General features: G+C 44.9%; 1 protein-coding gene across 1 annotated transcript in view; it reads right to left on the reverse strand.

Annotated features, from left to right (window-relative positions):
* REL (REL proto-oncogene, NF-kB subunit) overlaps positions 1–25916 on the reverse strand; it is a 90708-nt gene that overhangs the window by 58851 nt on the left and 5941 nt on the right. Inside the window, exons 2-3 of the mRNA XM_075596188.1 lie at positions 8717–8755; positions 4979–5121 (exon numbers count right to left, since the gene is read on the reverse strand). Of these exons, the coding sequence (XP_075452303.1) occupies positions 4979–5121; positions 8717–8755 (182 nt within the window). The remainder of the gene's footprint in view (positions 1–4978; positions 5122–8716; positions 8756–25916) is intronic.

A 25916-nucleotide genomic window follows, 5' to 3' on the forward strand; every position in this document is an offset into this window, starting at 1 on the left:
TGACTTTTGACTGACTGGGTGGGGGGGGGGGGCCTGACTTTTGACTGACTGGGTGGGGGGGATGACTGACTGACTGGGTGGGGGGTGACTGGGTACCTCTGGTGTCCTACACGTTCTCTCTCTCTCATACACACACACACACACATACACACTCTCTCATACCCATACACACACTCTCTCATACCCATACACACACTCTCTCATTCCCATACACTCTCTCCCTCTCTCTCGTATACCCCTCTCTCTTTCTCCCATACCCCCTCTCTCTCTTTCTCTCTCCCATACCCCCTCTCTATCTCTCTCCCATACCCCTCTCTCTCTCTCTCTCCCATACCCCTCTCTCTCTCTCTCTGTCCCATACCCTCTCTCTCTATCTGTCCCATACCCTCTCTCTCTCTGTCCCATACCCTCTCCCTCTCTCTCTCTGTCCCATACCCTCTCTCTCTCTCTCTCCCATACCCCTCTCTCTCTCTCCCATACCTCTCTCTCTCTCTCTCTCTCTCATACCACACACACACACACACACGCACGCACGCACACACACACACACACAAACACCCTGCTACTACCTCCCGCCCCGCGTGGGCAGCTGGAGCACCGGAGGGAGGGGAGAGAGACACCCGAGCCGCGCGGGCACCAGAGGGAGGGGGGAGAGACATGAGCCGCGCGGTCACCGGAGGGATGGGGGGGAGAGACACACGAGCCGCGCGGGCACCGGAGGGAGGGGGGAGAGACACGAGCCGCGCGGTCACCGGAGGGAGGGGGGGAGAGACACCCGAGCCGCGCAGGCAGCGGGAGCAACGGAGGGAGGGGGGAGTGAAACCCGAGCCTCGCGGGCAGCGGGAGCAACAGAGGGAGGGGGGTGAAAAACCCGACCCACGCGGGCAGCACCGGAGGGAGGGGGGTGAAGCACCCGAGCCGCGCAGGCAGCGGGAGCACCGGAGGGAGGGGGGTGAAGCACCCGAGCCGCGCGGGCAGCGGGAGCACCGGAGGGAGGGGGGTGAAGCACCCGAGGCGCGCGGGCAGCGGGAGTACCGGAGGAAGGGGGGAGAAACACCAGAACAGTACAGTATATATAAATATTTATTACAGTGCATTAAATTCCCCCCCACCTCAAGCATCTGACCACAATCCTCTCCATGACCGGATCAGTGCAGGTCTTGTAAGCAGGAGGTGACACAATTATACAGGAGGATATATAGGAGGAGGAGCAGCAGACACACGCGCGCGCGCACCCCCAAACCCCCCCCCCCCCCCCACCATTACTTACCCGTGCAGAGAAGGAAGGGCGGTTTGAAGTCCTGGCAAATCCAAGCCGCGTCACAGCCAGAGGGTTTTTTTTTTTTCGAGCAGGGGATTTTGTTTTTGCAGAGCAGGGGAAAAGCTACTGGCCACGAGCCAATATCCGATCGCAGCTGGCGAGTTGGCGACCGGGTTTGTCGAGCACTGCATATATATATATATATATATATATATATATATATATATACATATATATATACATATATATATACATATACATAAACATATATATATATATATATATATATATATATATATATATATATACATATATATATATATATATATATATATATACATACATATACATAAATATATATAGCCTGGCCTTATCCCACCTATATGCGAGATGCTGAGCGCCACTACGATGACATGCTGCTCCATCCCAGTCGGGAGAAGTGCCAGCCGATTCCACCGTTGCTGCTCCACCACCAGGAGATGAGATAGCCGCCGAGTCACCCGGCCGGGTGAGCTCCAGTGATATCTTTTCCTCCTGCGTTTTAGGGAGCGGAAGGAAGCCAGAGACGCAATGCAGGCCAAAGCGCTGGTTGAAACCCGCTACCTTAAGGCCAAAGGGAGGGGCAAATTGAACTTGACCCAGGACTGTGCCATTGCTCCTCTCGGGGGAGAGTTCCCTGAACGTGACCCCTCGAGACTTTGGTGAGGCCCCCTTGTCACCGGAGTTCCCAGTCCCTGTGTCATCTGCCCCTTCTGTCCCACCCTCCCCGTTCATCACCAGTCCCGCGGTGCGCCCTTTGACCCCCAGGCCCTCTTCACCCGTGAGTCCCGCGGCTCAGATGGAACCATATGATCTATTGTCTAATATGCCTGTGACAATGTTGGAAGGGTCTGTGCAGTGGGGGGATTGTGATGATGATGGGATGGACTCAGTAAGATCCGATAATGTATTGTCTCCTGTCAGGGAGGAGGCAGAAGGAACCCCTATGTGGAAAGGTCCTATTTTCTGGGTGCTACCGGGCACCGCTACTGATCAAAGCTTGGCGAAGTTCAGCCGAGCAGCCCGAGTACTAGTAAATAGGTTCAGGAAGATGGGGTATGAGTTCCCATATCTCCCTGAGAAATTGATGTGCAGTGTGGAAGTTCACGTCTAGAGTGGGCGAAAGAGGCCATTATTACCCACCTTGGGACGTATGCGAAAGATCCCGCCTATGTGGATCTGGATAGAGCTCCCCAGTTATTAAAATTATGGATGGTGGGGAGAGATATTCACATAGACCGAGTAGAATATATCTCAGAGTTCGGCAGACGCAGGTGCTACTCAGTAAAAGTGCCTGATACTGGTAGAATGGTCGAGAAACTTGATCCTGCTCATTACTATTAATGCATTCTATACTGCTGTGTTAGTAGAAATGGTTCTGTTTAGTCAGTCACTCTATTGCCATGTATCTGTGTCCATGTAGTAAGTATGTCAGTTCTGTTAAGCTGAAGTGCATAGCAGTTATTGCATTTCAGCTCATGTAAAATTACAGGTGTTGCACAGCAAGGTAAGGGTTATACCTGCTGTAGTCCAAGCCGGGACGGTTGGAGTTTTACCAGATGGAGTATATAGCCTGGCCTTTGGCAGCTATTGCTAATTCTGGGCCTTTCCTCTGTCAGTCCTGTTAGTACAGGCAGTGGAAAGGTTAATTCCTTCACATGGCTTGCATGTAAGTTTTCAGCCTTGAATCATGTAGCAATATTCAAGGGCGGGCTTTGCAACATGAGGTATGTCAATCAAAGGGGTGGATATTGGTTGGAACGCCCCTGCTGTGTGTGGGCAAATCTGTATCCGGCTTTGTATTGTAATGATTCAAAGTTAGAGACACTCCCCGGAGATGTCCAAATTGAGACACACCTCCTAAATTAAGTTATCAGTTAGTGAAGATCAGTTAGTCTGAGAAAAGATATTGAGTAGAGCTGATAGAGAAGCCTTCTCTCCCTCTTACCCCACCTGGGTAAGGAGGGAGGGGAATTATGTTACTATGAGCAGGAAGAGAGAGAGAGAGCTGAGCAGGGCATAGGCATGCTGAGAGAAAATGTTGTGTACAGACTGTGATGCTGCTTTCCTGCAATAAAACTACAAAACATATTGCTGTGTGGATCCCTGTCTCTGGTATCTGAGGAGTGTCAGTGGGGGCCTCTCCTCTGCAGACCCCAGAGGATCCCTACTGGCTGGATGCGCTGAACACCCAGAGATAACAAAAGCAAGGTAACCTGTCCCACCACCCACTATCCCTGTCCTGGTTCTCCCCACAACATCGCGGAGCTCTCAGCCCTCCTGTTACCAGCAGGTATACAGCACCAAGACACCCGAGCGTAACCTGGAAAGGAGTGTACCCCACCCAATCTCATGTCGGGTGGGGGATAAGAGGGTTACATATATTTTTTAAATTCGCTTGTATAAACGAGGACCATTAATCACCAGCATCACTACAACATAATATTTTCTAAGGAATATAAATTCAAAGTTAAGTTTGATCATACACCCTGATATATCAGGATACATCAAAACAAACTCTCTCTCTATAGTGGGGAGTGCATCATTGATTGGATTTTCTGTCTCCCTCACGATATCTTTGAATACTTTCTACACAAATCCGAGGTAGCACCTACCTAGAACCCTCTTGCTTTTAAAGGTCAATACAATTTAGCTAAAATCTTTTAGTAGAGTGAGATTTCCTTCTTTAGACCTTATCAAACTAGTAAGCAGATACTAACATATTTATTAATGATTGTCTATTTTAGAATACAAATATGGTTCACTGGCTCAGACATTCAAATGTTATGAGTTTGCTGTGTCATTGGCAATTCTCACAAACAAAGACAAAAATTATGCAATTTATGTGAACTTTCCACCAAACGTTTACTCCTGGTCACAATCATTCATCTTCCTGGGCCACAGCTGTATTACATTTTAAATATTTAAGTTGAGATCATATAGCAACAGTACCAGTTACTTAGCCATATTTAGGTAAATGCATATGTGGCTACTTGGGCCCCAATTATATTAAATGCCACATGTGCTTGCCACTAACTTATTTGTTAATTAGAAATCTGCCCCTGGAGGCAGGAAAGGTTTTAGCATGCTCAGATCAGAATAACAAAAATGAAATCTCGATCTACAAGCCGTGTTCCTGACCACTGATAAGAAGCTAGGACCACACAGTGGTCTGGTATAACCATACATGGCGGCCCATACAGGGTCACTTATAATAGTGCAGAAGTAAGTCGTCTTGCTGCTTGAGAAGGGTACTTGCTCCCTTTGTCTCCCAGTACGGATTGGCATATCATTTTTTTCTTTTCTGTTTTAACTTTTGAAGAAAGCAAAAAAAAAAGCAATAATTATACACCTGTTACCTATGCAAAAGCAACGCTGCAAATTTTCCAGCGGTTCTTGAACTGGGTTGAAACAAGACTAGCCAGAGGAGCACTGAGTCCTCTGATGAAGCGTTAGTCCTGAAATGCATCAGCTGTAACATTGTGGCCCAACTCATTTTTCACATGTACCATTTTTATACATTTCAATACTCCTAGTATATCTTTCTTTCCTCCTCATTTTAATAGTATTCGTGGACCAGGTTCTCTGCTAACTATGTGTTCCCATTATGTATTTATCATGGCGGCAGCATAATTTCTAATCTTGTTCCACTCATGATTTCTATCTTGTCAACGTTACCTGGATGGATGGATAGGTCCGGTTATTATCAGTGCTGCGTTCTCCGAGGATGCTGCCGGCCGACCGACCTTCACATTTGTACCGAAATCTCATGCCTCTTTGCCGTGGCTGCTCGAAAATATCAATGTAGGGTTCATGTCCAGCTAAAGGAAATGAAGTCAAGTGTTATTGATTTATAAGACGTCAACATATTCTAATAACATTCTATCACGTAGATTGGAAGCTCTGTGGGGCAGGCATTCCTTTTCCTAATGTTTTATGTGTTATAATATTATGTCACGTGTATTACTGCTCTGAAGCGCTGTGTACTTGGAAGGCGCTATATAAATAAAGATATACATACAATAATATTACCAAGTTAACACATACTGACACAATAGGAAAGGAGGCAACTACATAGTTCTTATTGAAAGGGTCTCTTAGGCCGCACTCACGTTGGCAGCGTTGCTACGTGCACACGCACGTCCGGGACTCTTACCTGTGTTCCTATTCTAGTTCCTTAAGTGTTCGCGGTGCTGGAGCACGTAGACGCTGCTACATTTTGGCCCGACAAGTAAATTTGAGATTTCGGGCTGCAGTCATGTGACGTCAGGGTCACGTGAGCTGGTTCAGCCAATGAGGGTGAACCAGCTTTGTGACGCCCCCGGCACACCTCAAATCACTTCCCCAATCTCCTGCAGACTATTGCACACATCGCTGGGGCTGCAGAAGTGCGCGCGACGGCGCCCCCACCATGAGCTTGGCCTTAGTGTAGGTCTGCAGCAGTTCTAAACCCAAAAACCTTGCTGTTCCAGAGTGATTTCATTTTTTTAAAGAGTGCCTAAAGCTCTGTTCCAAGATGGCTGCATGGCATATATAGTTACATAGTATATAGTTACATAGTAGATGAGGTTGAAAAAAGACGTACGTCCATCAAGTTCAACCTATGCTAAATTTAGACAACAGATACTTTATCCTATATCTATACTTACTTATTGATCCAGAGGAAGGCAAACAAAAAACCCCATTAAGGGGAAAATTTAATTCCTTCCTGACTCCAAGAATTGGCAATCGGATTAATCCCTGGATCAACATCCTTCCCATGTATACTTATTTGGTATATCCCTGTATACCTTTCCCATCTAAAAAGATGTCCAACCTTTTTTTGAACAAATCTATTGTATCTGCCATCACAGTCTCCATGGGTAATGAATTCCACATTTTAACTGCCCTTACTGTAAAGAACCCTTTCCTTTGTTGCTGGTGAAATTTCCTTTCCTTCAACCTTAAGGGATGGCCCCAAGTCCTTTGTACTGCCCGTGGGATGAATAGTTCTTTTGAAAGCTCCTTATATTGTCCCTGAATATATTTGTATATAGTTATCATATCCCCTCTTAGACGCCTCTTTTCTAATGTAAATAAATCTAATTTAGCTAGCCTCTCCTCATAAGTTCGAATGTCCATCCCCTTTATTAATTTGGTGGCTCTTCTCTGCACTCTCTCTAGTTCCATAATGTCTTTTCTTAGGATTGGTGCCCAAAATTGTACTCCATATTCAAGGTGTGGTCTTACTAATGCTTTGTAAAGGGGCATAATTATGTTTACTTCCCTTCCATCCATTGCCCGTTTGATGCAAGATAAGATCTTGTTTGCCTTTGCAGCTACTGCATGACATTGGGCACTATTGCTAAGCCTGCTGTCTACAAGCACTCCTAAATCCTTCTCCATCAAGGATTCCCCCAATATATCTCCATTTAATTTGTAAGTCGCCTTTTTATTCTTGCATCCCAAATGCATAACCTTACATTTATCTGTATTAAACCTCATTTGCCATTTACCTGCCCACGTTTCCAGTCTCTCCAAGTCCTTCTGAAGAGAAATGACATCCTGCTCTGATTCTATTACCTTACACAATTTAGTATCATCAGGAAAGATGGAGACTTTGCTCTCGATCCCAACCTCAAGGTCATTAATAAACAAGTTAAAAAGCAGGGGTCCCAGTACCGATCCTTGAGGTACTCCACTCACGACTTTAGCCCAACCTGAAAAAGTTCCATTTATGACAACCCTCTGTTGTCTGTCCTTTAACCAGTTTTCAATCCAGGTGCATATATTATTACTGAGTCCAATTTTCTTTATTTTGTACACCAACCTCTTGTGTGGCAGGCTTCTTACCCACACTATCCCACACTCCCTATTTAAGAGGGGAATCCCTCGTAATACATTAAAAAATTAAAAAATTAAGAGATTTATTTAACGCTGAAAGACAATCCTTAGACACAATGCAACTCAATGGAAAATGAAGGGATCTCATTCATTTCCTTTCAAAACATTTGTTTGGCAATATGAACCTACAATTAGGAACAGCCATTTTATAGGTCACAGTTAGGTTGACTGGCAATTTTCAGTCTATTTAAATCTCCTAAAACAGCGGTGTGCAAACTGGGGGGCGCAAGATTATTTAGGGGGGCGCAAGATTATTTAGGGGGGTGCGGGCTGCGTGCGGGGAAACCTGGGGGCAGGCAGAGCTGTGCACGGGCGGCCAGAAGCTCTGTGCTGAGGATGCTTCTCTGCTCTGTGTCAGAGGGGGCGGGGCTTTCCTTCCCTGCACACAGACATCCCCTCCTCCTCCTGTGTTATCCGTCCCAGTTTTCAGCAGGACAGGAGCAGGCTTACAGTAGTACTTCCTCCCCCCCAGGTGAAAATCTGTGACTTATGATTTTGTGTTGTGTCTGTCTGTGTGTGTGTGTTGTGCCTGTCTGTGTGTGTGTTGTGTCTGTGTTGGTTGTGATTGAGTGTGTGGTTTTTTTGCGCACACACTCACAGCACACTGCACACACTCACAGCACACTGCACACACTCACAACACACTGCACACACTCACAACACACTGCACACACTCACAACACACTGCACACTCACAACACACTACACACACTCACAACACACTGCACACACTCACAACACACTGCACACACTCACAACACACTGCACACACGCACAACACACTGCACACACTCTGCACACACTCACAGCCACTCAGCACACACACAGCCCCCTTCCCCCCTACCTCCGGTGTCGGCTGTCTTCGAGGATTGGGGCTGAGGGGGGGAGAGGGGTCAGTGCCAGGCTGGGGTGCGGGGATCAGGAGGGGGGGGGGTTTAAAATCGGTGCTGGTTGAAGTGAGGCTGCTGGGGGAAGTGCAAGGGGAATGCTGGGGGAAGTACGGTGGCTGCCGGCCCTGTGACCTTGGGCAAGTCACTTTATTTCCCTGTGCCACAGGCACCAAAAACATAGATTGTAAGCTCCATGGGGTGGGGACTTGTGCCTGCAAAATGTCTCTGTAAAGCGCTACGTAAAACTAGCAGCGCTATACAAGAACATGCTATTATTATTATTATTATTAAATCTCCTAAAAATTCTGGTATGCTGGAATATCTACTTAATGGGTGGCTCTCAAGGACTAGACAGCTGAAGGAGTGGCTCAGTTAGTAAAGACACTGATTCAGAGAACAATGACAGACTTTGAGTCAGGGCAGACTGGTTCAATTCCTAGAATCAGCTCCTTGTGACATTGGCAAGTCACCTTAACTCCCTGCGCCTTAGGCACCAAAACAATAGGTTGTAAGCTCTTTGGGGCAGGGACTTGTCTGTAAAAAAATAATCTATGTACAGCACTACATACACTACAATCAGTGTTACATTAAAAAAAAAACTATTATTATACAATATAAAAAAAAAAGGAAACCATTTTCTTACCCAGAAGAGTGTTCTGCAGTCGTCTGTGATGATTTTGCACTGTGGAAAAGAAGAATGTGATTAGAACAATGAGAATGGAAATGAATGAATTTATTGTTTCAATACAACCTATTTGCCCCTTTCAGATGACAAAATGATTGGCATGTTGTATTGTATTGTATGTCTTTATTTATATAGCGCCATTAATGTACATAGCGCTTCACAGTAGTACTACACGGGGTAATCAAATAAATAACAGATAATATAAATAACAGATCATGGGAATAAGTGCTTCAGACATAAAAGTAACATTAAGGAAAAGGAGTCCCTGCTCCGAGGAGCTTACAGTCTAATTGGTTGGTAGGGAGAACGTACAGAGACAGTGGGAGGGAAAATGTTTTGGATCACACATTAGAAAACTAGAAACATTTTAGCATAGATATGATATAGAAGCTAAAATATTTCCCATACTGGTTAAGCACGGTCACTGAGAATGTTTCAATGGAACATTGCCACATATTACGACACTTTAATAATAAGTTGTGGATAGGTACAGATCGGTGCCGTGGCCGCTCACGGTAATGCGACCGCGGTAGTCGTGGCACCGAAGGATTAATGCTGCGGGGGTCCCATTGAGAAGCATGAACCCCCACATAGTGATCGCAGCAAATCCTGTCCCTGGGGTCGCGGACCTTTGCTTGTTCGTCCACGGCGGTGGGGACTGCAAGTGTTGCTACACATGTACAATTGCATTTGCAGATCTCGGGGTTGGAAACAGAAAAAGGGGGAGCAAGGGATTAAAACACTCTGGCTGGAGAAACTGAACGTAGGGCAAGCCCCAAAGAAGGCAGTGCCTCTATAGGGGGGAGTGGTGGGGGGGGGATATAATATGATAGTATAATACTCACACGGCCCAGTGTAAGTACAGATGATTAAATTGTAACTGTGCGGTTTCCCAAACCCATCCAAACCGATAACAGGTAGTAGGTGCTGGTGTGCAATCACGAGCAAGGGACCCCTCTGCGGTGCCCGTAGTCGACCCGGTTCCTCCCCAATAAGGCAATAAGGGTGGGTAGAGCAAGATATCAGCACAAAAACACAATCGTATAGTGGGAGTATAAATGCTCACATATACAGCCTCCAGAGGGCGGGAAAGGGGAATAGGAAATAATGATTCAATAATCAAATACTGATTAAATACTTACACGGCCCAGTGTAAGTACAAATGATGAAATGGTATCTGTGGGGTGTATAGACCCGTCCACAATGGCAACCGGATAATTCGATAAAGATATCGGCTCACGAGCAGAGTATCTGCAGGGAATCCCCGTCGTGATGCCCATGATCAACCCGATTCCTCCTCAATATGGCAGTATGGAGTGAGTGAGGCAAAGTGTCGGCACACAGTTCAAAACAAAACAAAAAACTCACAAAGCGCTCACATAGATCAAAGTCCCAGGTACACTAACGCAGCAAGGTGAGGTGTCCTGTCGCAGATGACCCTGTCTCCGCGTCCGGAGTGCAGGGAGATGGGAACTCTTGGTTCAACTGCGATCGTGACTGCTTCACACTAACTACGGAAGCCTCCGTAGGTCAAAAACAAACAAGAGCAATGCGTTTCGCCGATGAACGGCTTCCTCAGGCTCATAAAGTCTTGGTATAGATCTCGGTGTTGGAATTAATACCGAAGAACAAAATAGGACTGTGAGTTAGGACTACAGATGCGCAAAAACCTTCACTTAGGTTTGTGAATGTGGCAAACTTCAATCTTTAAGCTACTTCAATCAGCTCCGGAGGATTCTCCAACAGATCTCCTGGCAGAAAGCCAGGAGATCTGTTGGAGAATCCTCCGGAGCTGACACTGGCTCAGGGGAACCCCGAGGAGAGGCAACAGCCGAAGAAATCTGATCCGGAGATAGAGGAAAACGGGGCCGTTGTTTATGTGCTACTGTCTGTTAGCCCTATATGGGGTTAATACCAATCATCCAATTAACCAATCAGGACTTTGGACTGATGGTATATATACCATAGAGACTATTAGACAAGCACATCCCTTGAAGAAGTACGCGCATGCGTACGAAACGCGTCGGGAAGTTTCAAGGTTTTAGAGTGTTCCAGTGTGGTGAAGTCTGCAGTTCCATAGGAGAAATCTGCAGTCTCCAATAAGTGCTTAAAATCGAGGTGCGGCGACATTGCGGCTGCTGAGGAGGACTGGAGGACTGGAGTCCTGTGAGCCGGTGGAGAAATTACAACGGAGGAGACGTCACGTCCGCCCAGAGGCTTCGTCATCTGAGTCATCCCAGTCACGTGGAGACGCCAGCCCAAGTGCTCCGGTCGCCATCTTGAGAGCCCAGCTGCACGCATCAGATCGTTGCCTGTACCCTTCTAGCATCTTGTGAGTAGGGTTGTAATTTTACCCCTCCGGATGCGGTTTATGCACTTTCCACACCAATAAATATGCTTTTTATTAATATTTAGGCCGTGCTAGTGTTTCATGTTTGTATGTCTTGTATGTTTTATTGTTAGCATCTGTGCAATCCCCCCTTTGTGTTGATTTACTGCACTATTATTTGTTTTTCTCTTCTTTTTCCACATATGCACTGCTGAGGTGAGAATCATCACTATTCATCATCCCAAGGACTGTATTTGGACTGTCACACCTTTCATTGGTCTGGTATTTACCCCTCTCTGGCGCCGGTTAACCCCTTTTTTTCATTTGTCACCCTGACTGGTTGTACCACCAGTCTTTCACCTGGCTGCCTGAACATTTATTTGATTTTATTTAATATTATTAGCGCTGTTTTGCACCTGTTCTTTTTTTCTTAAATTGAAGGCTATCACATTTCGAAATAAAAAGGATTATATTTGTGAGAGTCGCAAATGATAAATTCAATTGCAGGAAACATTGTTGTATTGGTGGGATGTTACAGGGTTTTCTGCGCTGTTTTCGATACCTGTTTTAACTATTAGGTTTAAGAAAGCCTAACTCCAAGCTACAGTCAATGAGAAATATCACTAATATGAATATAGAATGCACATTGCTCTTCCTAAGGCCGTACACTTAAATGGGGAACACTGCAGTGATAGCAAAGTTGCCGTTATGAGCACAGCATATCAGGAACACAGCACTGCTATAGGCTAAGGCTCCGCTCCCTCAGTCAGTGAGAAATATCACTAATATGAATATAGAATGCACATTGCTCTTCCTAAGGCCGTAGACTTAAATGGGGAACACTGCAGTGATAGCAAAGTTGCCGTTATGAGCACAGCAAATCAGGTACACAGCACTGCTTAAGAAACTGAACAGTGGCCTATCATAGGGAAACCAGGAAACCAAAAATCACTTTGATCTGAGATCTTACGTCAAACAGAACCTTGTTGTTACAGTGTATAATTAAAAGGAGCACTACTCCCTGCTGTTTGTTTTATACATGAATGGTAAGTGTGGAATACCCAGAGCCGAAACGTGTGGAATGCCCCTTTGGGAGCCACAAGGAAAAAGGACGAGACAGACCAGAGTTAATTTAAGAAGTTCCCTTTTCTTGGAACGGTTTCGATTCAACACAAACGCGTACTGAAAAAAAACTATTTGAAAAACGAGAAACACCCTAACATATATATTATTTATCAAAACATTCCTGTTCTGGTAATCTATAAACCAAATCCGATGTGCTTTTTGACTCATATTGACCAAGCCGTGCTGTGTCATAAGATAACTTCCGACGCTAGAGGACATATTCCTACCCACTCAAAGTGTCTCCCAGCCCTGGAAGGTATCTTAAGGAATAGCACTGCATAATAAATATGGGCCCTTCTGTTTACTTGTTACCTTAGTGAATGTATGTGGGTTGCAATATACACAAATACATCATCAACGTTTCATTCCAGAGTCGGTGACAACACACTTGCTAATTCATTCACAAAACAGAAGCAGCTGTGCAATGCTTGGTATGCTTATGCACTTCAATACCTTACTGTGCAGAATACAGGCATACCCCGGTTTAAGGACACTCACTTTAAGTACACTCGCGAGTAAGGACATATCGCCCAATAGGCAAACGGCAGCTCGCGCATGCGCCTGTCAGCACGTCCTGAACAGCAATACCGGCTCCCTACCTGCACTGAAGCTGTGCGCAAGCGGGGAGACTATAGAGCCTGTTACAAATGCGTTATTTACATCAGTTATGCACGTATATGACGATTACAGTACAGTACATGCATCGATAAGTGGGAAAAAGGTAGAACTTCACTTTAAGTACATTTTCACTTTACATACATGCTATGGTCCCATTGTGTACGTTAATGTGGGGTATGCCTGTATATTACTAACAACTCGTGACTAAGACCCTAAATGGGAGGACGTTAGAAAAAAAAAAACATGCTTAGAATAACTATAATTGGCGTATGGATCAAAGCTGTGTGTTTTTTAAATAATTATTATTTTGTTAGATAAGTGAAATGTACCATTCATATTTGTAATTCTTTAGTTTTTTTTTATAGGAGTATAAAAAAAAAATCAACCCATTTGAGAGGCACCTTTAATAAAACATAGTAAAAAGCCAATTATTTTAAAGCTGCATATACTGTATCCATACTTAGCTTTGTTCTTATGACAGTGTAAGGAGTCACTGGCATACATTTCAGTATAAATAAAAATGTAAGGGATCGGAACGTCAGACTATGAATACCCCACCATAGTGAGATTACAATTCAATCGCCTTTTTTACTAAATCATGTTAGCTACTGTAGCCAGGCTTTAGTGACACCATTTAGTGGTGAAATAATGTTACTCTCATTCATTTAAATGAAACTGAACGCTTCTCCAGCCCTGGTATGCAGTTACGTGGCATATTTAATAAGGCCTTACAGGGAGCATGCATAATAAGTGCACTAGGGATTTTAATATATGGCATTAAAGGGACAACCCTATCTGGCACTAAGGTGAACTAATGGAAGTAATATTTAATCGGGGGGGCGGGGGGGGGTTAATGTTTATGTTAATGCTAGCTTGGAGGGATTTTATCATCTCTTTTTAGTCTCCTGCGCAATACTGTTTGTGGAACCTTGTATGCGTGTTAAAGCTCACTAATGATGGGCGATACTTTCCAAAATGCCGTCAAACTTTTTAACAGTTTTTTCACCGACTTTGATTCTTGGCAAACTGGAAATTGCATATTTCCCCATCAATTCACAGTTTCGCCAATGAATGGCAGCCCACTAAGAGTTTGCAAGCGATTCGTCCATTCTCTCCCTCTCCTCTCCAGCAATAGCCCCATTTAAGGTTCTGGCTGGGAGTCAGTACATGGAAATACATATTAACCTAACGCTTTGCAAATTACTTGCAGACTCTGGCTGAGTCGCGCCTTCTTTATCGAATGGAAAAGGACGGATTTCACGTGGTATCCCACTGAGATGTAATACATGCAAATTCGCTGTAGTGTGTCTTTGTGGGAACAATTTAACAAGGAATGCAGTCTAACTAGTAATGGCTACATTTTGCAACAATGCCACTAACCAGTTTGTGATGTCTTAACCGTTTCAGTGCAGGACAAGCCTACAGTACAACTCAGGGTTGCCACCATTCCAGGCTTGACCCGGAGACTACGGGTTTCGGACGCATATCTCTGGGCTACGGGTTTACCTGGGTAAATGTCTAGGTTGTTTCGGCATTTCCCGGCATTTCCCGGCATCTCCCCCTGCAACCCCCGCCGCGTTGCCTTGACAACGGGACACTACATGATGTCACGGAGTGACGCAATGTCAAGTTGCCTTGACAACGTGGCATCGCGTGACGTCTCAGCACCACAAGGTGCCCCGTTGTCATGCCAACTTGACACCGTGACATAACGTAGCGTCCCGTTGCCATGACAACGTGGCACCATTTGACGCTGTGAGCCATGTAAAAAAAAAAAACAATTATCTACGGGTTAGCCTTCAATAAAAGGTGGCAACCGTGAGTACAACACTGTGGAAAGAGTCGTAGGCCTCACCAGTGGTGGAGAGTTAAACAGTCTTTCCCCATAAGCAGCGCCGAATCTGTTGTGTGGAGGAAGTGGAAACGCGCTGTTTTGAAGTGGTTATCTAGTTCCACAGTAATGTACCAAAATGTACAACAAGTTTTACCTTACAGGCGTTATTTTTCTCAGGTTTTTACATGGCAGAATTACAATACATAACAGCGAAGGATGTGAACCAAACACACTGGCAAACAATCATGAAACATCCCGCCAGATCTGACGGCAACTGCCATTAACGTCCACATCGAGGCTTCCTGACTCCGGGTCATTGGGTATACTGACTGATCAGTCTGAAGTTGACGTTATCATTCTATTAGGCTGCGCTTATAGTGACGGCAACGGTCAGGCGACGGTCGCTGGAAAATCAAATAGAGATGACTTCCAGCGATCGTGACCAATCCGTTGCACCGCGCTTACTATAAGCGCATGCGACGGCAGCAATTCATTTGTTTTGCCGCGACATCGCTTCGCTGTCGCCGGCACAATAAGCGCAGCCTTAGGGATATGCCAAACTATTGCACATTGTCTTTTGCAAAACATGTCTTGCCAATCCCCACCCCAAAAAATGGCTACATTTCCACAAACTTTGCAAAAAAACTACAACATTCTCCAGCCTCTCCTATATATGCAATGTTGGTTTGGAAGTGCAAATAATTGCTCAGGTAATCTCAGTGTTTCGCCTGTTGATTTCTCTGAGACGGCAAATCACTTTATGAGATTCTTAATCTAATTTTATAATGATGTGGACTAATACATGTTACCTGCCTGCTTTTACACGTCATGCTTTCTGAGAGTAAACAGAAGAATATTTTCTGCCAGTAATCTTTATCTGGTTAATCCTCTTTGGCACCGATTGTTTGAAATGGGAAATGAACAGGTATATTGTTCTGTTTTAGCTGTTTGCTCGAAATGTGTGTGTGTGTGTGTGTGTGTGTGTGTGTGTGTGTGTGTGTGTGTGTGTGTGTGTGTGTGTGTGTGTGTGTGTGTGTGTGTCTGTGTGTGTGTGTGTGTGTGTATGTGTGTGTGTGTGTGTGTGTGTGTGTGTGTTGCATAACGTTAGATCTCAAACACGCAATTCATTAGTGAGGGTCAAATTGAACAGCCATTTTAAATCGGCATGCTAAATTGTAAATTGCTGATATAGGTGGCGAACCAGGATTTATAATTATCATCAATTGACAAGTGTCATTGAAAACACAAACAGGTACTTTTTGTTGTTTTTAATCATTAGTCTAATAGAAAAAGAGGCATTCCAAGCGGTAGAACACATAATATTTAGGGGGTAATTCTATATTGTCTGATGGGGCCATTTGGGCCATTTTCGGACAAAAACCCCAATTCACCGTAATAGGGATTTTCCTCTGAAAACATCCCAAATGGCCACTTTGGACAATAAAGAATTACCAGTAAACATTCAAAATCCTCAATGGCTCAAATGCCTTCCAGCGCTGCAGGAAGGACCTCTGGCAGCAAAACAGGTCAAATTAAGTCACATCAAATTACAAATGCAGAGATGCTATAACAAGAGGAAAACGTGTCCAAGATCCTGTTATCTCTGCATACAGTAGCCAGTGAAACTAGACTGCAATAGCTTGTTTTGGTTCTGTAAATACTACTATATTGTAAAGTCTGTGGAATCTAAGCACTGCATTAACAATGTGCTAAAATCATATATTAATATATGATTAATAATCATATAGTATCTCTAACTGTCCATGGAATGTCTGCAAATTTAATGTTACATACTTAAATAGTTACATAGTAGATGAGATTGAAAAAGACGTACATCCATCACGTTCAACCTATGCTAAATTTAGACAACAGATACTTTATCCTATATTTGTATTTACAGTATATTGATCCAGAGGAAGTAAAAAAAAAAAAAAAACCTAGTGAAATATCATCCAATGATATCTTATAAGGGGAAAAATAAATTCCTTCCCGACTCCAAATATTGGCAAACAGATTACTGTTAACCATTTATTGCCATCATAACTCTGTGCCCAGGACATACTTGAAAACGAAAGGTAGCTCTCAATGTATTATTTCCTGGTAAAACATTTTATAAATAAAAGAACACAGAGAATACAAACCTTTGTCATCTAAATCCTGAATAGTAATCGCCTAAGAATTACTAGAAATCCCAACCAGCAACAGCTGCTGACATTGAAATAAATGTGAGCATTGAGTAGAAACTAAACAAAACTAAATGAGTAATGATCGCTTCAGAAGATGACATCGCCTGACTATTAAATCCCTGGATGGGTAACTTTATTAAGGAAATGCCTTGTATTTCAATGTCTATAACCTAATCATTACCCACAGGTTATAAAGGGCAAGGTGCAGCGGTGATAGAGACTGCAAGGACATGGTAACCGATGTATGCAAATTACAGAGAGAAAACACCTTACACTAATATGAACCCCAATATGAACCCCAATCTCAGGAGAGAGTCGTGAATGTTCAGCATTGGATGAAATGATTAAGCAATTTAAATTATAATATTAATAATAAGTGTAGCCCTGTTTCCTTCTGAATACAGTATACCACCAATGCTGTCTAACCTGTTGGCTCGCAGGGCCCAGACTCTGCCACGGAGAGCCTGGGGCAATATATATATATATGTAGGGGTAATCTCTTACCAGGTGCAGCGCCTCCACCTGCGATGGCTCCCAGCCGAGCGGGAGTTGTTCCTCACAGTACTACTCACACAGCATGTAAAAGAAACAGTAGCTTTACTAGCGGTAACCATAACCATGCATATATCATCTCTATAAATGTTACTCTTCAATGAGACACAATAACTAACGCGTCTCGCAGGACGCGACCCTTCACCGTGTTCCCACACTGTGTCCAAACCCCACACCATAAACCCCCAAGGTGAATGTATGTGTTTGACTGCGCAGCCACTAATATGGACAATGTTATAGTTGGTCCACTTTATTGGATGTTACCAGCGCTCAGGCCCGCAGATGGTCTTCACAAAGGTTCCAACGATGTGGGGCTGTCTGTGATGTCCTCCGGGGCGATTCCACCCGGCGACTGATGGTGTTCCTGGAGAGGTCTGGTCCCAAACCTCTGGACTGCAGCTGTGACAGTCTCTGTATCCCTAGCTCCCCACACTAACGTGACAGGTTCCTATTCTAGGGCCTGTCCCTATATTAACTAGACTTGACTGGGGACTCAGGGCCTATCTGGGCCTGGGGTATGCGGGCCTAGTGTAGAGGCTACTTGCCTCTCTACACACTGAGCTCCTACTTCTTCCCCTTCCCGGTCTTCTCTGACTAGCGTGCTCCCCTGCGCAACCTCCTACCTCTTCCTGCAGACTTCCTATCGCCCTATTGGCTCCCTGGCGTCACCTGGTCTGGCTGAGGCTCACGGGACTTGTAGTCTCTGGTCCTGGGCCCCTTCTGATTGGCCCGTGCTTCGCGCGCTACAGCAGCCACTTCTGCTCATGCGCAACCTCTCGTCTGACGCCGTCGCCTCTGTCAAGTACTGATGGCGGCGCCCTGACCGCTCGGGCCGCCGCTGAGCCTCCGGTGTACCAGAGCGCTCCCTGCACGCTCTGCAACCTTCCCTTATTCTCCCATTACAGCGGAGATGAGGGTAAGCCTGGGGGACCTGGCTACATAAGCTAATAGAAAATAGAGAAAATAAATCAGAATACATAATGAGGAGTAGGGATTTGTGAAGATGTCCTGGTTTAACAAAATTAGTAAAATATTTCTAAAATAATAATGTTCAAGAATAAAATCTGCAGCTTCTGCCCTTTGCGGCTTCAACATTTTGATGATTTGTTTTTCTGGAAACTGAGGTTAGTACCAAGGTTTAGAAACTAGTCTTCAGATATTGGATTCTGCATCTTCCTTGACCCAGGTTTAGCCGGGTACACGGATTAATGCAGTAAGCAATATCTCTTGGGCAGTGGTGCCCAATAGGGATGGGCGGAACTGTCAAACCCTGTTTCCTGGACATTCCATTCAAACTCCGTTCCACGGTGTAAAATCCGGTGACTAACCAGTTTCAATCCCTACGGATTAATCCAAAACCACTATTGGAAACAATTCGGACGGATTTTTAAGAATCCGATCCACGGATTGTAAAATCCATTGTCGACTAATCCGCAGAGAGAGAGAGAGATCCCACGGATTTGAGTGCAGATATTTAATAATCCTATTAAATAGAATAATTATTCTGGGCTGTTTGCTTGCAGACTACGGCTTTCGCTACAAAGTGGGGCTACGGGTTTAAAATCTCAAAGTGCGCAAACTGGGGGGGGAGGGGCGGCGGTGGCGGGAGAAGAGGACTGAGGAGCGCCAGAGCGGCACAGGGCGGAGCCATTTTGACAGGAGCATGTAGGGACAGATACCATCGCTAGAGAAGGTAAGACATTTAAATATATAAGTTTAATAAACTTTATTTTAACTTTAAAAAAAAAAAAGTCTCTCGGTTATTATTCAGCAGAAGGTGGCAACCCTGGTCCCAAAACATTTCATTTGGGGGGCCCAGTTTAAAAAGAAGATTGGAAAGTGCTGCTCAAGGATATTCATGTAATAAAGTGGTGCACAGTCAGGGCAGCTTAACTGTATGACATGTGACAATGCAGTGAATTAGGCAGGACTGGGACATGTACAACGCACTCGCAAACGCTTATCGGTATTTTATCTTTGCTGGACAAAAAAAGTGAAATGACCTAGAAATATTACCATGCGAATTTATACTACTGAAGAACCGATTTTAAACGGCCAAAACGCACCGAATCGAATTCACACGTGCCAGATAATGTTACCACACCTCCACAAACAGAGTCTATCATTTTACTGCACATAAGTTCTACAGTGTTTGCAATACCAATGTATGTGTTCAGACACCCTTAGGCCCTTATTTAACCAGGTTCACTCGACTCACAACAATGAGACAATATTCCAAACCTAACGCTGTGATTCATTTATTAAGTTGCCTGTTCCTCCCAGCAACAATTGTTTATGCTTTGTTTCCCCAATTCTGTATTCAGTGCACAGAATTAACTCAGAATCAAGCTTAACAGGTTTTTGGGCTGTCAAAAATAACAATTAACCCTTTCACAACCACGTAGTGTGTGGGATAGTGATCACGTGGTCTTGACGGCCACAAGAGTGCCAGCCCTTGTGACGTTTGGGAAATATAATAAGGGCCCCTCGAAGGGTTAAATATCTATTTGTAAGGAATGTACTTGGTGTAATATATGAATGGTAAGTATGCTCTGAAGCTGTATTTTCTGTGCTGGAGAAGAATTCAGCTCTACTTAAAGGAACGGGGAGTACAATCTAATTTTGGCTTTTTTTTAAATATTCCGTTCTGCGTGTCCCTGTCCTCCCCCCTTAGTACAGGGCCAGCCCTTCAGGTTTATAAACTCTGACCTAAGACATTCTGAAATAATAATATATCTAGATCAGTAGTTGTCAACTCTAGCCCTCAAGGGCCACCAACAGGTTAGGTTTTAAGGATATCCCTGCTTCAGCACAGATGGCTCAATTGGTGGCTCAGTCAGTGACTGATATATACAGCCACAGCAGTCATGTAAAACCCCATCAAATACTTTTTGGACACTTCAGGTGTGCACACGGTTAGAAATAATATTTTGACAAGCAGGTACATTTGTAATACTGATTTCATAAGGTCAGTCAGTGCAGTCTAAATGAGCAGCACAGATCAGAATTCAGACACAACGCACAAGGAATCATGAAACACCTTTACATTTCTATTTTGTTTTGCAATGTAACGTAATTACAGTAGGGCCCCGCTCATACAGTGGGTTTCGTTCCAGGGTGCCGCCGGCAAGCGAAAATCGCCGAAAAGTGGAACATAGCATTTGCTATGTCCACCGACGATTTTCCATGTCTCCTACCCCTTCTGCGCTTGTGCAGACTCGGCAGTCCCCCTTCTGCGCATGCGCGAACTTGGCCGCTCCCCCTTCTGCGCATGCACGGACATTACGCCCCCTTCTCGTATTGGCGGATCACCGAGAAGCGAAACACTAGGAGCGGGCCCCTACAGTACTACAAAAATGTATCTGTGCCCTCCTGATACACGATGAGCAATGCTGCCGCTTTTTAAAATGATTATTATAACAAATGTCGTGCCCTTTAAAATCGAGAGTTTTTATTGGCACTTTATTTATCGCACACTAGTGGCATGTTCAGTGTGTTCTCTTGTGGGCTGCTGCAAAGGTCACACATAACCATATCCTCTGCACATAGTACCGTAGGCGGATGTGTGAGAACTAATAATAATGACATCATTAGCCGACAGGAAAAGCAGCAATGCAGGATTGAGGAGACAGTGTTTGCTCACCTGAAAAATGAACATGGTGCATTGTTAAAGGGGCTAAGATCTCTATGCAATGTCCGTCTCCCACAGCTCCTATCTCAAACCTGCAGCGCATCACCAGGTCCGGAATGGTGATTATGTGTAGTGAGTGCCTCAATTCCAAAGTGCGGGGAGACATGCTCAGGCGAGGAGAATCCTGCGTGTGCAGCCAATGCTGCTGCACAGACAAACAATTTCTTCCCAGTGCAGCTCTCCTCCAAGACAGAGATACAAAGTAGAGCTCTACTCACAAGTTCATAATGCAATTCTCCCTTTAATGTGACAGCCAAGAACTGTGAAATAACAACGTTTTGGGTCCCATATGGACCTTTCATCAGGTGTGCCTCAGCCTCCCTTGTTTGGGGTTTCTAGAGTTATTTCTTGTTATTTTTTTTTTAAATTTAAAAAGCAGTGCTTGTTTCCAGTGCATGACAAATTAATATTTTAGTGGAGATAAAATGACATAAGAATACACATTAAAATACTTGGAATCAAACTTGACAGGCAAAACTAAACTGCAAAGTATTTAAAAGCTTACGTAAAAGGCTGGAAACAATGCTGAATGCAGAGCTATGGTGATATGTTTCATATCCGTAGAACGAACAACTGGAAAACTATTAGCGCACTGTAGCAACTGGGTTTTCAGATTCGATGAGCAACAGCAGTTCTGCAGATCGTGTGGCTTAGCAGGAAAAGGAGGAGGAGGTAACGCAGACAGATACACAGAACTAGAGTTGTGCAATTTATTTATTTTTAAAGTCTAATATTTGCCAAAAAGTGTCAGTGAAAATGTACATTCAAGCATGTTCGCCATTTCCTGTGAATGTTCACAACTCTTGTCAAACCTAAACGAATATGAGCTAGAACCAGTTCAGCATCCATTCCTGTTTGCAGTGCTGAAATTAATCTAATCCCTCTCTCATGGTGGCTGGAACAGCAGGGGAGCCCTGCTTCGCTCAGGAAGGCTGAGACCTGTTGTTCAGTACAATCCTCCTCACAGTCACTGGGCAATGTCATTATTAATCAGCCTTGTCATTAACGAGGCGGGAACTGTACTGACTTCTGCTACTAACAGAGCACTTCCTCAACCTTTTATCTTTATGTTATTAAGGGGCCAGATTAGAAAATATTAAGGAGTAGAGGGGCCGCAATTGTATTGCAATGTAATTTTAGATACATTTAAAGACTTAAAATTATTATATTACATGTTTGCAAGCATTCATAACATCTATACCATATATATTTACATTACCTTAACTCACGGGTGCACAAACTTTTCTGTTTGCGCCCCCCTCTTACCGGCTCTGGCGGCGTCATAACGTTGCGTTGCCATTTGACGCCGCGTTATCCTGGTGACGCGTTGCCTGAGAGCAGGTAAGAGAGACGTACAGAGGCCTCGCGCCTCCCCCTGGCATTTAATTTAAATGTTGTGGGGAAGAGTGCGGAGCCTCTGTAAGCGCCGCACCCCTCCCCTCCCCCCAGGAAATTGCGCGCCCCTGCGTTAATTCACAAATGAGTTTCAGTGTGAAAAATTGCACTTAGCTGCCTAAGCAAGTAGTATAAAATAAGCAGGAGCAGAGAGTCAGAGGACCACATCAAATGAAGAGACCTGCAATATACCATGATGTCAAACATTATAGTTTCTATTAAGAATGGTCAAACTTCAGAACAAACACTCTAATCTGGGCAAAATTCCAGCCCAAATCCAAGAAAGGCTCATCCTCTGATTGAGGTTTTGCCCAAACGTATAAACAAAAATCCATTATTTTTTGCAAAACCAAAAAACAATTGAGTTTCGTCAATACCAAAACGAAAAAAAAAAACCGTCAAACCAAAACACCAGGGAAATTGCCCATCCTTAGTTATTTGGGGAGTGCTCTTGGCAGGGCTGGAGAAATCCACACGTTCACTCATCCGCGACTAGTGTGAAATCAAGGCAGGCGAATAATTTATTTATTTATAAAATGTTTTACCAGGAAGAAATACATTGAGAGTTACCTCTCGTTTTCAAGTATGTCCTGGGCACAGAGTTAAGACAAATAGTACATGGTTACAAGTACAGTTACATAAATGAACAGGGTATACATTATATACAAGACATTGTATGCACAGTTAAAGAAAATATATATTATGAGTGTATGAAACAGTTACAGACCAGATTAAAATGTGAGACAGTCTTAGAGTTGAAAGAACTTAAACTGGTGGTGGATGTGAGAGTCCCTGGTAGATGAGATTGGGATGCAGGCTCCTCTTCATGAGGTCGGCTTAAAGACCCGGAACTGCAGACTGTCTGAGGGCAGCGTGAATGTCACTCACTGCCAGAGCCTCGATACTTGCGACCCACAATGTCTTGCGTTTTCCACTACGGTCCGTCTCTTTAAGTGCAAGGCATTGTGGGGCGCAAGTATCGAGGCTTCGGCAGTGAGTGACAGGCACGCTGCCTTCACACAACCTGCAGCACCGCGCATTTAAGCTGTGCAGTCCAGAGAAAAGGAGACTGTGTGGGTATGAAGGGGGGAAGGAGGATCTGTGTGAGTATGAAGGGGTGGGAGGATTTGTGTGGGCATGAAGGGGGTGGGAGGATCTGTGTGAGTATGAAGGGGGTGGGAGGATCTGTGTGGGTATGAAGGGGGGAAGGACGATCTGTGTGGGCATGGAGGGGTGGGAGGATCTGTGTGAGTATGAAGGGGGATCTGTGTGGGTATGAAGGGGGATCTGTGGGTATAGAGGTGAGATCTGCATGGGTATGGAGGGAGATCTGTGTGGGTATGGAGGAGGGGGTATTTGTGTGGGTATAGAGGTGAGATCTGCATGGGTATGGAGGGAGATCTGTGTGGGTATGGAGGAGGGGGTATTTGTGTGGGTATAGAGGTGAGATCTGCATGGGTATGGAGGGAGATCTGTGTGGGTATAGAGGGGGTGGGATCTGTGTGGGTATAGAGGGGGTGGGATCTGTGTGGGTATAGAGGGGGTGGGATCTGTGTGGGTATAGAGGGGGTGGGATCTATGTGGGTATGGAGGGGGTGGGATCTGTGTGGGTATGGAGGGGGTATCTGTGTGGGTATGGAGGGGGTGGGATCTGTGTGGGTATGGAGGGGGTATCTGTGTGGGTATGGAGGGGGTATCTGTGTGGGTATGGAGGGAGTATCTGTGTGGGTATGGAGGGGGTATCTGTGTGGGTATGGAGGGGGTATCTGGGTGGGTATGGAGGGGGTATCTGTGTGGGTATGGAGGGGGTATCTGTGTGGGTATGGAGGGGGTATCTGTGTGGGTATGGAGGGGGTATCTGTGTGGGTATGGAGGGGGTATCTGCATGGGTATGGAGGGAGATCTGTGTGGGTATGGAGATGGGGATCTGTGTGGGTATGGAGATGGGGGGGATCTGTGTGGGTATGGAGATGGGGGGGATCTGTGTGGATATAGAGGGGGTATCTGCGTTGGTATGGAAGGTGGATCTGTGTGGGTATGGAGATGGGGGATTTGCCTGGGTATGGAGGGGGGATTTGTGTGGGTCTAGAGGGGGGGGATCTGTGTGGGTATAGAGGGGGGATCTGTGTGGGTATAGAGGGGGGATCTGTGTGGGTATAGAGGGGGGATCTGTGTGGGTATAGAGGGGGGATCTGTGTGGGTATAGAGGGGGGATCTGTGTGGGTATAGATTGGGGATCTGTGTGGGTATAGAGGGGAAATCTGTGTGGGTATAGAGGGGGGGATCTGTGTGTGTATACAGGTGGGGACGGTCTGGTAAAAGGGGGGGGGGCGGTGTGGGAATGATGAGGGGGACGACAGGTGAATGTTAGTGTTTAAAATACAAATACAATTTCACAACTCAACGAATAAATGAGGGACATCAATTGGTTAATTTAGGGTTTTAGGCATTAAGTGTAAGAAGTTGGGATTTACATTGCTATTTGTATTATTTTGGGGCTCTCATTGACTGTCAGTAACACTGGGAATAAATGATATCCCCAATTTACAAGCAATCTGTCTGTAAAATGTTTCCCTTAGGCAAGTATACATATTACGGCTGATAGAAATAACAATTTGTAAAGAAAACTGTTTGTGATTGGCAAACCACGACTCCACAAAAATACTTCATGCACTTCCTCTTCTGTATCATGTGATGTCAAACATCTAGTAAAACATATATACAAGAACCAGGAAGTCAACTTCTGTGCTGAAAAACTCCGGTGTAACCAATGTACCAGAAATATACTATACATTTCAATATGAAAGTGGATGCTTAGTACAGGAATGGCCAACTCCAGTCCCTAAGGGCAACCTCCAGTTCAGGTTTTCAGGATACCCCTGTGTCAGCACAGGTGGATCACTGACTGTCATTATTTGATATGTTCTGTATCACTTAAAGGAATCAGGCTGTGGCCAGCAACTCTGATCTGAGGATCTTTCAACAAAATCATACATATGTAGCCATGCTGTAAAATGGTCTGCAGTTTTCTCCCCTGCTGGCAGTAAACCTGGTTACAGGGATGCCAGCAGTAATCATGGAGGTTTGCCCTCACACCCTGGTGAGGTGCCCTATGTATGGAGGGGAGTGGCTACATACTCTGAGTCCACCGTTAGTGACATCAGAGATGTGCCTGCCTCCTGAGATATATAAGGCACAGCACTGCTCAAAGTTAGTGGGTTGGAGTAAGGAGCAAGTCTGCGTTGAGACTTGAGAGTGGGTGGCACACTAGTGCGTTAACTAGTGAACCCATTCTATGTTAAGAACGTCAAGCTGACAAACCATACTGTGTCCAGGGACCTGGCACAGGGGTGATCTCCCTGAGGGGAGAGTGGATCCCACTCCATTGGGAGGGTGTACCTTTGAAAGGATAACACAGCAAGATGTGT

Source organism: Ascaphus truei, chromosome 4 (assembly GCF_040206685.1).
Source record: "Ascaphus truei isolate aAscTru1 chromosome 4, aAscTru1.hap1, whole genome shotgun sequence".
Classification (NCBI taxonomy): domain Eukaryota; kingdom Metazoa; phylum Chordata; class Amphibia; order Anura; family Ascaphidae; genus Ascaphus; species Ascaphus truei.